The sequence below is a fragment of the Triturus cristatus genome, unplaced genomic scaffold (assembly GCF_964204655.1).
Source record: "Triturus cristatus unplaced genomic scaffold, aTriCri1.1 SCAFFOLD_231, whole genome shotgun sequence".
Classification (NCBI taxonomy): domain Eukaryota; kingdom Metazoa; phylum Chordata; class Amphibia; order Caudata; family Salamandridae; genus Triturus; species Triturus cristatus.
The window spans coordinates 137,045-153,031 of NW_028187364.1; the positions used below are offsets into that span (position 1 = coordinate 137,045).

The following is a 15,987-nucleotide window of genomic DNA, read 5'->3' on the forward strand; positions in this document are numbered from 1 at the left end:
TCCCGGATGGTTTTCTTCGAACGGAATGCGGCGCAGGCTGGACAGCTGGATTCGTTGTGGTCCGGCGAGAGGCACAGATTACAGACCTCGTGGTGATCACTGTGGGGGAACTTTGCTCCACATTGGGGGCATTTTTTAAAGGGTGTCCTTTCCATCAGCCGTGTCCGGAGCCGGTCCGATGGGATTTCGACGTCGAGTTGTAAATTTTGGAGAGTTGTTGTGATTGCTAGAAGTTTTCTGCTGGAGCGGAAAAAAGTTCATCCGAACCCAATGGCGGAAAAAAACAATCTGAGGATGGAGTGGATGCCCATGCGCACTGTTGTCCAGAGGAGGAGTCACCTATCTCGTGACCAAAGACTTCTTCCGAAGACAACAACAACCTGCAATCATCCGAGCCCAACACCAGATGGCGATCTTATCCTTAGTGTGTGATCTGCAGCTCATATGTCTCGAACATGATGGTTCCCCCAGGAAAAATGCCAAGATGATTTTATTGTGTTAAGATTTTATTTTATTGTGATATTAATTTATTAAAACAAGTAAATAGAAAACCGAACAAAAGCTGATATTTGATGCCAAATAATGTATCTTGACACAAAAAGCTGGTTTTTCAGGGCAAAATTAATATATTTTCAGAAAATGCCAAAATATATTGTGAAAATAAAATGAAAAGCTGGTCTTGAAGAACAAGAATATTTTCCGAAAACAGCAGGCTGGTTTTTAAGACCCACTTAGTGCATTGGTGGAAACTGACAAGCTGATGTTCAGGGGCAAAATATGTTAACGTTGATAGTTGTGGGATAGCTTATGCAGAATTTGGGACACATGGGCCCTAATTAAGAGCCGCACTGTACTGTCTGCATTACATTTACCTCTACCAGCCCCAGTAACATGCAATTATAACTTCAACCCAATGGAATCGTGGATTACAAATTCCGTGGGGTTTAACACTTACATTTTCCACTTGCTCTGAGCAGATGGTAAGTATATTTGGGGGCTTCTGGGTGGGGTGTACGGAGTGTGTATTTACCACGCTTTAAGAAAGAAAACAAGCATTGGCATGGCCAATAGGTCTCGCTTTTGGGACCTTATAAGTGTTTAGCCATGCAACAGTTGCATAACAAAATACTTACAAGGTCCCAAAAGCGAGACCTATTGGCTATGCCAATGCTTGTTTCTGTTTATTACTGCTCTGTAGTAATGGCGGCGCACGGGTGCCACCATTACTACATGTAAGTAATAAACAGGATAAAAAAGCGAAGAGACCATCAAAGCAGTGATCGCGATCAAACATCATAGCGGCCGTGCGGCCGCGAAAGTGAGGCGCGCGCCCGCGCACATGCACTGTAGCTCTATGCTACAGTTGTAGCACTTTTTTGAGCCCTCACAAAATGTCTCGCCAGAGCAGCGCATGCGCTGGGTCAGGCGAGACCTAAAAATGGTGAGGCCTGGTAGCCAAAGCCTAGAGCGATTTCACAGTGCAACATTACCACATGATAGAACCAGGGCTAGTGTTCATATACCTGGTAAATTCAAGCCAGGGACACTTACCACACTGCATCATTCAGCCAGAAATACATCTGGTAATCCCACTCTGCCCAACGGGTAACCAGGACCACACTGGTATCATTTAATTAGTTCCCGAGGACATTTGCCTCTGTGTTTGGAAATGATTTCCTGTTTCCTCGTCAATATCTATAGATTAGTAAGACATTGCGGTCTACCTGCTGTCAGAGGACTAAACATTCCATGTCAATGGAACCTAAAGCATATGGTGCGATCTGAGCCCGAATGATAACTCTGCTTTATAAGGCAATGCATATGCATATGATAATCTGAGAAACAGATTAATTGCCCAAATTGATAGGTCTGTGCCATTTTAAATTCCCCATTGCCACAGGACTGAGAATAAATTTCGAAAAACCAGAATGTGAAAATGAAAGAATATGCACGTTAGAGGTGAAGGTATAAGCTTTGCGAGGAAAGGCAGAATGCCAGGTCAAACAGTTTTTAGGTGACTGTACACTCCAGCTTAAACACCCCCATGGAGTAAGAGCTGAACCTGGCAGACAAGGAGTCGTCCTTCAAAACGGCTTGGGATATCCATGGCTTTTTGGCAACTTCTTAAAAGAAAGGAATGGATATTTCACATCTGATTCCACAAAATCTGTAGTAGAACTATCGGTGGATGAGTGGGGCACGTTTCCACTTTTAATTATTCTGGTGGATGGGGTGAGGGCACCGCAGAAGGTTCTCTGGGTGACTTCTACAGGTTCCTTCGCCAGTGGCTGAGCCGCGTCTGTTCTTTTCACACGCCTCTTCGGAGTAAATGTTTTTTTCTTTGGACTAGGATGTAGAAGTATATCATATATACATTCGGAAGCCTCCTTTGCACTTTCCACAGGACTCTGGGAGATGTCAACATTACTCTCTGGAAATAATTTGATTACAGAGTTTTCTAGGTTCTGGTCTGAGTCTGCAAAACTCAAACTAGTAAAAAAGGGGGGCAAAGAATCTTCCTCTGTGCACAGTTCGATTGGAGAGGTAATCGATTCAGAGAGCCTTTTAAAATCCAGGCATATTGTCGCTGTGTTTTTTGCAGGTTTCTGAGATCCAGTCTTAGGACGAGCTGTGTCTGGATCCAGAGTCAACGCCTCTGTGGAGAGAGGAGAAAGAGAACAGAAAATTAATACGGCTACTGAGATAAGAGACTACCAAGAGCTAACCTAGCTCTCAGAACGTGCCTGCACTAACCAACATGCTATTGCCAGAACAGCTTTAAAAGCCTTCACTGTCCTTAGAACCATTCTAAACATATAGCGAAAAACAGTTTTTGACTGCACTGCTAGCCGCTTCAGGAACGGAGAACGAAAACTTTCTGTGTCCTTTCACAGATTAATAGAACATTCAAAGTTGTTTTAACTGTTAAAACCTATGAACTGCTTTAACATTTAGAATATTTTCAGCCCTCTGGAGACTAAGCAGAGGTTTATGGTAACCCCAGCTCCAGACACAAGCATTAACTTTAGCATTTTCCGAGTTTCGTCTTCATGTGATTTCACCGCTGTCTTCCTTCATGACACATTATTTGTTGCATAAATGTTTTAGGTTGTGTGATGTACACAGATGGAGCTGTCCTGAGGTGGTGACGTCAGACGTGTGACGCAGAGCTGCTAATCTCACATCAGAATGTTCAGGGAGAGAGGCCAGTTGTGAGCAAGAGAAGTAGTTTGGCAGAAACCAGAGGGATCTTTAGTACTATAAGAGTTCAGGAATAGGACCTACATATCAGCAAATATCTTGCACAGTGTGTATTTAAAGTCCCACCCACTGCGCCCTACGTGCGCTTTATGGAGAGGGCGCAGGCTGCCATTTTGATGGTCCGTAGTGGTGGGACCACCTCATCTTCTGAGCAGTGCTGATTGAGAAGTTACCGTTACAAGAAGGGGCAGTATCCTGAAAGATTGGTAGGTAGACATAGAGGACAGTTTGAGTGCGCAGCAGGAGTAAAAAAAAAGTATGTCTGAGCAAAGGGTTATTGGTACTTGACTTGTTTACTACCTTTGTCCAGGTATCAGACCTAGTACTCCTCCCCCCAGCCCCCTTCAAGAGTTACACATGCCAGGGGTAATCACTAACTCTGGTGGGGGTGTGGGGATTACCAGTTTTACATAGATTAATAAAGTAACAATGGAATGTGTCCTTCCATACCAAATGCCCCTGGTGAGTCCTCAATCTCACCTTTCAGCTCATTGGTCGGTCGGAATGGCAACGGATCCAGGGAATTGACACCGATCTTGAAATCCTGATGGGGCCGCTCCCATTCGAACTAAAGGGCCACGCGACATGATGACCCAAGTGTCTAAAGAAAGAGGTTCCCTGGGCACAACGGGTTTGGCACTTAATTACAGAGATGTTTTTTGGAATTCATGTCTGCCCCAGATTCAGCTGTGAGTTACGGTCCCAAGAGTAAAGAAATGTTTACAGTTTGAGAATTCAGATTCAGTCATCTCAATGACAAGAGATTATGGATCATAATCTGATTATACGGTATGCAGCTTCAGAAAAATAAATGTTTTACTACTGACCAGTATGGCTCTAAAATGCTGACAGTAAGCCGGAGCTCTGTCCAGCGGGGTTTCTTTATGAGGACAGGCGAGTGTCTTACAAAGCTGAGTGTAGACCAAGCACAGGCCTCTAGCGCCTCACGGAGCGCGGGGCCAACCCGCTCCATCCAATCCTGGCGCTGCTCTCATGCAGCAGGAGAGCAGCATCTGGATTGGTTAGAGGGTCCTTTCCACAGTCTTCAGAAGGACAGCGAATAGGGCGTGGAGTTCATTGGAAGAGCAATTTTGTTGTATTTAATTAATATAATGAGCAATGCATGTACGGTTTGTTTCATTTCGGAGGGAGGGGTTGTTTTTATTTGGCCATTTCAGAGAGTTTTTGTTTTTTTTTAGCTTGGGCTTTCTAAGGAGGGAAAATCTGTTTTTGTTTTTTTTGCAGGTGGTGAGCACTTCTTGCGCCCCAGCAAGGTCACCAGTCACTCCTGGTTCTGGCCAAACAATGCGCCATACAGCGGTTTACTGAGCTAGAGGGCAGATTTCCACTTATGCTTTATGTAGCGTGGAGTGGTGAGCCTCACGATTTCTTGGCCAATTCCTGCACAAGAAGAGAACTAATGGTCGCCTGATCAGGCTTCCCACTCAATGATAGTCTGCTGCTTATACGAGTCCGTACAACTTCCTTTTTCTGATTTAATCTGTATTCAATATTATGCCACAATGATCAATCAAATAAAATTTGGGATGCTGTGTGAAAGATGAATGTGCAGGAAAACGCACCAAAGACAACTTTGAAGCAAGAAGATGCTAAATATTTTATTGCTTGCATGTAACATACTAAACAATGTATATCAAAGTACAAGACAATACCATCCTAACTATCACAAGCTAAGGCCACCTCCTTCTCTGACACGACTATGCAGGAAATGCCTTTTATGCGTGGCAAGGGTACATCTTTTAACTCCTTCCCTGCGGGGGTAATTCCCCCACGCGGGGGGGGGGGGGGAGGGAGATCCACGGCGCCGCTGTGCTCGTGACGAGCTGAGCTCATCATGACTCACAGTGGAGCTGTGCTCATGACAAGCTGAGCTCGCCACGACCCCGCCCACTGATTAATTCTCCAGCACAGGTGGGGAATTTATCGCGCATGGACGGGCCGCGGCCGTTATGACGAGCTCAGCTCGTCATGAGCACAGCTCCACTGTGACTCATGACGAGCTCAGCTCATCATGAGCATGGAAGGGGTTGACCCTTTCGCTGCTAGGCCTCCCCCCTTGAGCCTTTTTTTTTTTGGCTATTTGGCGTTCAGGACCCTGTAACTTTTTGTCCAAATAAGGTCTTCATGCCAAACTTGCGTCCTTTTCTTCCAACATCATAGGGATTTTAAAGGTACCCAGGGCTTGTGGATTTCCCTGGAGGGGACTCAGAAAGTCGCCAAAATACAGCGAAATGTTTTTTTTGGAGGGAAAAATGGGGGGAAAGTGCTGGAGAAGAAGGCGTCTGTTTTTTTCCCTGCAAATTGTATCAAAGGGTTTGTGATTCTGAAAATCACCATCTTCACAGCTTTCAGGGACAGGCAGACTTTTGTCAGAAAACCAAATTTTTTTTACACAGTTTTGGCATTTTACATGGACATAGCCTATTTTTGCAAATTTTTAAGTCGAGCCTACAGCGCTTGCACTGTCAGGCGATTTGTTGGATGTATTTGTGGGGTCAGACTCCTCCCACGTTTTTGGATAGGCTACTGTGTTTGTCCTTTAAACATCAGAGCCTGCAAATGGCTACTGGTGGATGTGTGTCCCACCTTTTTCAAAAGTTAACTCCCCTGGAGTATTGCCACGGTAGCGAGCAGCGGTGCGTACAGCAGCAGCTGCTGCTACTGTGGAAGACACGCTTTGCTCCGATAGCTCTTCAATCCATGGGTAAGTATTGGGCAGGAACTATCTTTTCAAGCTGCCAAATATGAAATAGCTAGATGACTTTCTTCCCCGTTTTGCCAGCATGCTTTTAATTGGATACCTGTACTTTGTAGCTCCTTTGTAGGTCTCACCTAGCGACACAGAACAAATGCTCTGCTCGCCTTGGCAAGATCTATTGTTGCCGTTTTCTGTGCCGAAAGGGGGACAGGACATGTGCACATGCACAGCAGGCAGCGTTAGCACAAGGGACAGCCGATGTGCGTGAGTGGAGGATAGGAGATGTGCACGCGTACGGCTTGGCTCCCTCAACGAGCGCATCGCGTGCTTTCGCTTGCCCCTGGACACAGACATGGCCTCCGAGACTAAGCGGCAGGTAAGGGCTCATTCCATCTCGGCTTATTAATGCATGCAGTCAGTTTTTCAGCTGCCCGACGAGATACTTTGGTTTCTAGATGCCTGGAATTTCTCAATGTCCTACTTTAGAAATTTTAAATCGAATGTATTAGATGAGTGCTCTTCCACTCCAAAGGAAAAGCCATACAGCTCTCACTTTCTATTTTTTTATTTTTTTTGCAATTCCTTTGTAACTAAACTCTAAGCTACGTCACACATAAAACATTCAGTTACAGCCAAGAAAATTCTTATAAACAAGCACAAAATTCCTGTTTGCCATAGGCAGGGCAAGGTACATTAATTAACTTCCAAAAAGTTCAATAAAGGAGGCTTCGCTTTGTACATCTTTTATCGCGTTAACAATTTGGAAACCTGACACAGATGAGGACTCGGAACGTTCTAGCAAGCTACAAGTGTGCACCATATGCTACTGCAGATCTATTTAAGAAAAACAATATTTAAGCATTTTAAGGTTTCAGTACTTCATGCAAAGACCTAATTGACTCAAGAGATATCGTTCCATTGCTTGATGATTTTACCTTAAAAAGGTATGATGAAGTTGGCATGTGGGAAGAAAACTTTACAGGAAGCACAATTAAAGCCCTGAAGGTTAATTTCAAAGTCCATATTGGAGCATAGCCGTTGGTAGAATGGCGTATACAATAACATTTTAGCACACTAGCATTAGCACAATAGAAATTGGTAATTTGGTTTATAGCAGGTTATCAAATAGAACTTAATTGGACAATGGTATCTTATCACATAATTCAAAGTTATAATGGACGATATTTCCTAAAATTGGCAAGAAGTGGCTTTATCAAAAGTCTGTTTGCAGTGAGGTGTGGAAATTAAATGCTTTATGCATAAGCACTACTAACGCAGAGGCAAATAAACGTATTTGCAAAATGGATGCATGTTAGAAACGGAAGGCCCCAGGGACCACTGGCTCCAACACGGTAGCTTGGCGCGAGGCAGGGAGGCACTCCGTGGCTAAGTGTTAAGTAGTTGTGCAGCACACACTCACACTGACCCAGTAAAGCACACGCAATGAATAGACACCACTCCAAGTTCTTGGACAAAAAAAAAGTATCTTTATCTATGTCTTGTTAGAGCAGATAACATAGGAGTCTCACAGTAAACGGATGAGCGGGCCTCTGGTAACCTCAGGACCATACAGGTAACATTTCCTGCGCAGTGCTGTCAAAACGCTCATGCAAATATGCGGCCCAAGGAACAACTTTACAGCAGGTATGTGAGCAACATGCTATACAGTTGCTTGTGTCCGGTTCCTGAAGTCTTTACTCCTGGGAGCCACCAGTTTCAGGCAGGGCCTGAGCGTAAGGACGCATAGCCCGGCAGTCCCGCACACGCCGAAGAGTTACCCGATGCGGGGGGGAGGAGGTGAGGCCGGTCCGTCGGGGGAACACCTCTCCTTCTCCTGGCTACTCGGCTCTGGAGACGGATGCACGGCCGAGCCCTTCCTGCCTTCAGCACGGCCCTGATTCCTGGCTCGGTGCTGACGTCAGCAGGAGCGCATCTCGCGGGAGTCCCGGTCGCTAGACAACGCCGGGCTTCTCCATGGCTTCCTCACGGCCGTGGCATCAGACAGTGCCCTAGCAGTTTCCTAACCAGCAGGGGCGGCGATCGGGGGGCACAGCTGTACCCTCAGCAGGGCTCCCAGCCCGATACAGGCCCCGGGCAGCAGCGGTGATTTTGGTCGCAGAGGCGCTGTTCCCACCCAGCGCTCCCGGAGAGGGAGTGGAGGGGGGCCCGGCCAGCGGCAGTGAGTTCAGACACAGCAGCGCTTCTTCTTTCACCACGCAGGGGGGACACAGCGGTGATCTGGGCATACAGCGCTTCTTCAGGGCCAAGCGCTGGGGGCACAGCGTTAGCGCTTGAGGTGCGGCTCCAGTCACGATTGCAGCACCCTCAGATCCTGGGCCCACAGCAGCGCACCAGCACGACGCTAGCAGGAAGAGGCAGATTCTTGTGGGACAGCGCTTAATTGGCACAGCGCTAACAGAAAGTGGCAAATCCTGCCAATATAGCGCTTGGGTGTCATGGCCCTTTACCTTGTGGTTCCCAGCAGCAATAGCGCTCGCAGGTTCCTCAGCACTCTGGGATCATAGCGCTAGTCGGGGAGCTTGAGGTGCCAGGTTCCTAGCGCTTCCCAGTCTTGGCACTGGCAGTAGTTGGCAGGTACTATTTGCAGGAATTAGTTGCAGGGTTCAGTTGCAGGGGAAGTTGGTAGCAGCAGGATGTAGGATGGACGTCTTGAGTAGGCACACTGGGGTTGGCACCCCGGGTTCCCCTTCACACTGGGCAAGGTCAGCAGGCTGGCAGGATCACTCAGCTATCTTGGGGACAGCAGGGCCTCAGTAGTGTAGCTTCCCCCTGGTCCAGCAGCCTATACTCCAGCGGAGGGTCCCCAGGTCCAGTAGTGCTCCAACAAATTGTCAGGTTTTCCCTCCCTTACCTTTATACCCCTAGGTCAGGTGACCCTGCAAAAAGGCGGCAAGTTCTGGCGCCAACCTGGTGGGTTGGAAAATTCCAGAAGGCTCTGTGGACTCTATGGTGGCTTCTCTGGTGACAAGGGGTGGGACGCCCAGGGTTACAGTATCATAATGTCCCAGCCTGTCCCAAACTACTAGCGCGCAGATATGACGTGGCCATTCCGCAGTAGCAGGGGCCTTTGGCAGCCATATTATTAGGAGAGAGCACCTGCACCTCAGCACTATTCAGCAGCGGTAAAGTGCCCAGAGTCCTATGTCCAACAAAAGATGGTGGTAAAAATTGAGGCAGAAAGGGGAAAAAATGCGGGGTGGCAAATAATCCATTCCAGCCTTTCTACGTGTTCGGCTCGTAATGTATCTAGCTTCCACGTAGTTTGGCTACCCGCTGACTGCTTTGTTTCTTGCCCCAGAAGTTGTAATTCTATTCAGCTGAGTCTGTCATTTAATTGTTTCCAGATGTTCAAGGTCGCTCCTAAGCAGTGGCCTTAAAGGTGTCCCATTCTATGAGAGGGTATTCTGCTGTGTGTTCATTTATCACAAAGTATTCTAATATGGATGTCCCCAGGGATGCGCAAAATGCATGGTCTTCTAATACTACTGGTTGTAGATGCCACGTAGGGGGAGGGCCAATGTCCCATGTGAGTTGCAACAGCTGTGGGTTGTGGTCCGAATGCGTGCGTCCTAGGTAGTCCGTAGCTCATCCACCCTGAAGCTACTCAGCACACCCACATCCAGGACACCATCATACCTCAGACTAAATGTAAAACATAGAAAAAGCAAGTTAACAGGCCTTTTCCATCAATGCAACCTGGATCTGGAACATCATTCCCACATCCATCAGGATCACCCCAACGCAGCTCCAATTTAGTAAAGATTTGAAGACGTACCTCCTCAAAGAACATTACATCCTAATGCTTTAACTGTCAACAACAAGTTGCCTCCCTTATCACTCCTTTATTTTAAGCCCATCTTTGACCTTGGATTGCATTCTGCTGTCTTTTAGGTAGGTTTGTGCTGCACGAATACCACATGCATATATTCATACAACAGAGACTGCAGTTCCATCCTGTACCAGCTGTGCCCTGGAAGACTAATCAGTAGAGCTTTTCTAGGTTAGCATGTACCAGTGAACTTTAAACGAATTGCCTAGTAGGCCTTCACTCTTGTGACAGATTAAAAAGGTCTTGCCACAACTACAGATTCACACAACACTGTATGCTAGCATCACCACAACCACAAACGGGTTGTCCACTGTCCAACAAATGAAGGCACGCTTTGTCACTCTGTCCTCTTCCAGGGCCTCAATCATGTCAAAGAGCAAGCTAAGGCCTTTGTCAACATAAAAAAACAGTGTATCAGATATTTGCAGTTGGGCTCTCAGGGCAGGGAATGACAACTGTACACCAAGCAGGGGACATTCTCATCCCAAGATTACCAGTTATGTATTATTTATATTTATGTATGACTATTCATAAAGTTTATTTCAGTGTAATTAGCTTGAACAAGCTGTTCTCTTACAAGTACAGATAACAGTGACCACGTATTCGAATTAGAATGTTTAGGCTTTGTTTACCTTTCACAAATATATTTTTGACAAAACAGGACTATACTAAGGGCCAGTGGATTTACAAGATTGTGTTGCTGCCGAGTTTGCCGCATAGTAATGGGTTTACAGCATTTGACACATAAGTTGCAGATTTCAACAACATTTTATTTCTTGATCAAATAGATCGAAACAAGATTGTCAAGGAGAGCATACTGCATAATTTGCCTTTTCTGTTGGCATTATTTAGATAACCTTAGTGCATAAATTTGATCTCACACTTACTCTTAGCGCTAGTGCCCAGGCAATAGTTTTTGGGGCTGTCATGATGATGAAACTCCAATTACACAGAAGAAGCTTCAAATATTGTCCATATTTGTAAGTTCACAATGAAATCCGAGTTCATATATCATTGCAGCTTGTTCAGTAAAAGCCGATAAAGTAATGTATTTTATATACAACAAAAGGGGGATAGCCAGTGGATAGCTTTAGTTATGTCAGACCTTCCCAGAAAAGGCTTTTAAGTTTTCTTAATAACTTTGCCATAGTGGACGAATGTGCATAAACCTTTCCAAAAACAAGTACATGAGACACGGGGTTGGCATGGCAACGTCTATGCAGAACAGTCAAATTTGAGTTAAGGGGGGGGGGGTCAGAAAAATGACTTTTCCCATTTTTAATTAAATGTGAGTTTTTGATCTTAACTACAGAAGAAAAGCTGAACATAATTACACCACACTTGGCATGTAAGTAGAACTTTCCTCAAGTAACTGCTTTGCTTGGTTCGTTGTACATCTACTCAGTAGTTTGAGCGTCCAAGAACAACTCTTAAAAAATAAACTACTTTGATTTGGTGAGCAAGCCATTCACCCATTCTCTATTTTGGGGCTGCGGACCGAAGAGAAAAATCTATTGCGCTCAGCACTGTAGGACAAGGCACTATGGCCTGTATTTTGAAAAATAAATGGAGATGCAATAATGAAGAGCTGGAGCATCCAGGCGCACTGGCCAACCTTCACTGTGCGCGGCGGAGTGTTTCATAGATTACATGGCATTTACCTTTAAATTCTTTGATCTTTTCCTGTATATAGGCATGATGGCGGCTGAAGCTCTGCAGACTCTGCATATTTGATTCAACCGAATCATTCTTCGGCAATAGAACCTTCACACTATCAGACCTGTGGATAACACAAAATGATGGATTAAAGCTGTACGTGTCTATATGTTATTGCAAATTAATGAACATGTAGGTGCCTTTACCAGCTTCTGACTGTCAGAAAAGAGCAAGAATCATAGAGCATGAGTGGCCTGGTGGAGTACTGAGTAGCAAGAGAGAAAACCTCTGGCATCCACTTCATGCACTTTCAGATAGTTCGGTTGACAACCGCAATGGAGCGCACACCGCTCGAAACACGTGTCCAGGGATGGCTAAATGCAACACATACTGTTTTCTTTTTACACATCGTGGCATAGGCGTACCCGCCGTCGCTACTACATTCACCACAGTCCTTTGGGGCAACTTGCTGGTGTGACGAGCAGTGTGCGACCAACTTGTGTTCAAATAGTTCGGTTGACCTCTGTTGTGTTAGGACCATACACTTCTCAGATTCAAAGAAGGAAGTCAATCAGCAGCATGCCCTCAAAGGCTGTCTTGGGGAACTTGCGTCTACCACGCCAAATGCAGCGGAGAAGCAATTCATGGAGACTTGCAAGATATGATCATGTGAACTAGAAGCCTCCATTGTGCATCCTCTGACTAGTCTCCCTGAATACAGCAGCCGCCACAGTACACTGAGCCAGGCCTTCTCAAAAGCTTGTCTTCACCTAGGCTGAAGCTAGGTGTGCAAAAGTATCAATTTATGAATGTAACATCGGAGTTCTAAACCACATATTCAAAGCTAGTGAAAGTTTACATTTGGAAATGCACACGTACAAAGGTGTAACATATGCGGGATAAGCCAGTTATCAGGAATAAGGGGCAGATTGTGTATGTTTCTAAGTGGGACAGCATACAAAAGTAGTCTAAACTCATAACGTGGAGGGTATTTACATACCTCTGAGAGGGCGAAAGAGGATTGGACTAACAGTTTTAAAAGAGTGGGTCATTGGGGAAGGAGATTCCTGCCGGTTGTTGGCTTGGGAAGAGGCGGGAGTTAAGGCAATAGGTGATATTTATGAGGATGGTAATCTTCTCCCTTTTAACGACCTTAGGGACCGCCACGATCTCCCGCGGGGGGACTTCCTCTTGCATGCAGCTCTGACTGCGGCTGTCAGGAAACACTGGCGAAAGGGACTGGATACATCTCTCGCTTGTCAATATGTAGTGATGGCGGCGGGTACTTTTAAGGCGGTGACCTGCCTCTACCGGCGGATTACTTGCGATATGTGTCAACCCCTGACGGCATTGCGACTCAAGTGGGAGGCGGATGTGCGTTTCCAGCTCATCCAATTCTATGTTTTCCATAGAGCATACCTCACGACCAGTAAAATTGCTGAGTATTTTGGAGGGGTCGGACGCTTTGCCCCATTGGGACCACGATGGGGCGAATTTTCTCCACATGTTCTGGGACTGCCCACGGGTGGGAGATTTTGGGCGGGAGGTGACGACTGCGCTGCTGACTGCGACGGAGAGAGAGCTAGAGGTGGTACCGGGGGTCTGCTTGTTGCATTGGTTCCCGCACACTGCCAAGACTAAGGTCACCAGCCGGTTCATTGACCTGGGGCTGGTCCTGGCTAAACGGGAAATTACTTCCCACTGGAAGGCGAAGCAGGGGCCTAGTCTCTTGCGCTGGAATAGGGAGATGGTGAAATGGGCAGCAAGTGAAGGGAACTATAGACTATGTCTGGCTCAGCGTAATGGAAGTGAGAAATCACAAGAAATGGCCCGGGCATGGGTGGCACTCCTGGAGCTGTTCAAACAACCGGCTGTAGACGGCGAAGAGGCTCCTGAGGAGGGGGATATGGCAGGGGGCCCTTGAGACACCCTTCACTTTCGTGGGAGTATAGGACGAGGGAAGGACACTGGATCCATGATAGGCAGCTTCCTCCTGTGCTTTTGATACACTCACTGCTGTGCCCTGTGGGATGGGAAGTCTGACAGGTGGTACGGGAGGCTTCATTGCCCTCTTGCATAACTTAGAAGCTGGCGACATGCTTGGGAGGGTGGTTGGGGTGGGGGGGGGGTTCTGTTGGGGGAGTTTGAAAGGGAGAGGGGTGGGGGTATTTTTATTGCATCACACCATTGTCCTGGATCAACCCTGCGGACGGACTGCGTTGCATCACAGACGCCTTATGGGAAGAGAGGTGGGACTTTGTACTCAGATTGGCGGACTGCCCGTTATACTTCATCCTGGCTTCTTCTGGTGGCCAGTTAGTGGGCGGGGGGATTGAATGTGTTACTTTATGAAACTCAATAAAAATCTGTTTAAAAATAAAAATTGGGGAAGGAGATTCTTTGTATGAGAAAAGTGTAATCAAAAAGGAATAACCAAGTTAAATAGGCTAATGAATATTTGATTTCTTTTTACATAGACAAAATGTTATACCTCTGCAACCCGTCCTGCAGAAATGTTACATTTGTAAGTACTTGGAGAAGCGTAAAATTCTTATAGTTATCTTGGAAGAATCATTGGATTCTTTGGAATTTGTGAATTACTAAAGTGTGAAATCTGAACCTATTGTACACTATGGGGCAGATTTCTGAAATGTTATACATGATCTTTTGAGGATCAAACCATGTGCTTGCTCCCTGTCCGCTGACTGGCAAACTAGGTTTTTCTATATCTATGCTCTTTGGAGAGTAACTACACTGTCCCCGTTAAGAAAATGTACACTAAATGCATAGTTACATTATTTAGGGTCCAAGGAGGCAGAAAATAAGAGATGAGACTGATAAAGCATAGTTACGTCAAAGATTTACTATTTTTAAATGATGGCATTTTACAGAGAAGCAGAAAACTAAATTTGCTAGAGTGACATGTAGACAGTTAACAGGATATTTCTCCTAAAATACAAAAATATAGTTACATAGTAATGAGTAATGAGACAAGCCATTAAAGAAGAGTGGTTTGGATGGAAGCACTTTAAGAATTGCACTGGTAAGAACTGTTTGCGGAGATTCAATGTTCTGTCCTTATTGTTTTGGTGATACCACTCCAGTCACTCCTTCTCCTGCGGAGCACCCCCAGGCCTCCTCCCAACTCCAAACTCCCGGAACTTCCTGCAACCTTAATTTTTCTACATACGTCGGATGAGGTAGAAAAATTGGAGGAGGGGATCATCTGACCCTGGGTCGGTAACATTATTATCCAATCTAAAGTACAAGATCACACAAGCATTTGCAATGCAATAGGTCAAGCATTATTAAAGTTTGATCTGTAGAGAGAGAGGTAGAGAGAGAGGTAGATAGGTGTAGAGAGGCAGAGAGAGAGAGGTAGAGAGAGAGAGAGTGGTAGAGAGAGAGAGAGAGAGAGAGAGAGAGAGGGGGGGTAGAGAGAGAGAGAGAGAGAGAGAGGTAGAGAGAGAGAGGTAGGTAGAAAGAGAGAGAGAGGTAGAGAGAGAGAGAGGTAGAGAGAGAGAGAGGTAGAGAGAGAGAGAGGTAGAGAGAGAGAGAGGTAGAGAGAGAGAGAGAGAGAGGTAGAGAGAGAGAGAGAGGGGTAGAGAGAGAGAGAGAGAGAGAGAGAGGTAGAGAGAGAGAGAGAGGTATAGAGGGAGAGAGAGAGGGGTAGAGAGAGAGAGCTAGAGAGAGGTAGAGAGGTAGAGAGGTAGAGAGAGAGAGAGAGAGGTAGAGAGGTAGAGAGAGAGAGAGAGAGAGAGAGAGAGAGAGAGAGAGAGGTTCTGTAATTCTCGAGTCTGACTCCATTTTGTGTTGCCCTCACGTAGGCCTGTGAAGGTAGCCTGGCGAATAAAGTGGCCTGGCCTTCTTAGTTCATGTATACATTAACTAGGTTTCTTTTTTGACTCTGAAATGAACTGTAAGAAACTGACCTCTGCACCTGAAACTGACCCCGCAAAGCCAATTTCCCTGATTGATCTTTATCTGAGATTGCCAATCAATGTTCAGGACATCGTTAACTTTTAGTTTCCTTGCACATGCCTTATCTTGTTCAGCATCTGTTACCGTTTTTTTTTAATGTTTCTTCATTACATGGGTTATGCTTTCAATTATAGGTTTGTCCCGGCATGTGGAGATTGAATTTGGGACATTCCTAATAATTAACTTTTGGGTTGGGATACTGTAAATTGAGTTTTTGTTATGTGACACTTTGTTTGAAAATGTACCTTATTGGCTAGAATTTTGTGCAGTTGGTGTACATTTATAATGTGAATATTGGGTATAAAAGGAGACATCTCGCCTTAGTAAAATGAGCAGTCTCCTGAGAATTTACACCGTGATGTATTTCTAGGATCACTGTTACTAGCTGCAGCTAATAAACTTGGTCTCTGATGCCATCCAGAAGTATTCCGTGTCTCTGTATACCAAGACAGGTGAACTCGAAGATCTTAGGCGTGCCCCTGACGCCGCTGGGTTAAACCCCGGTTCTTCAACTGGCGAC

The 15,987-nt window shown here is 45.8% G+C and overlaps 1 protein-coding gene across 1 annotated transcript in view; it reads right to left on the reverse strand.

Annotated features, from left to right (window-relative positions):
- Positions 1-488: 488 nt before the first annotated feature.
- Positions 489-15,987, reverse strand: part of LOC146771197 (E3 ubiquitin-protein ligase TRIM39-like) — a 52,115-nt gene continuing 36,616 nt past the window's right edge. Inside the window, exons 5-6 of the mRNA XM_085640303.1 lie at positions 11,492-11,610; positions 489-2,656 (exon numbers count right to left, since the gene is read on the reverse strand). Coding sequence (XP_085496429.1) covers positions 2,085-2,656; positions 11,492-11,610 — 691 coding nt within the window. The 3' untranslated portion in view covers positions 489-2,084. The remainder of the gene's footprint in view (positions 2,657-11,491; positions 11,611-15,987) is intronic.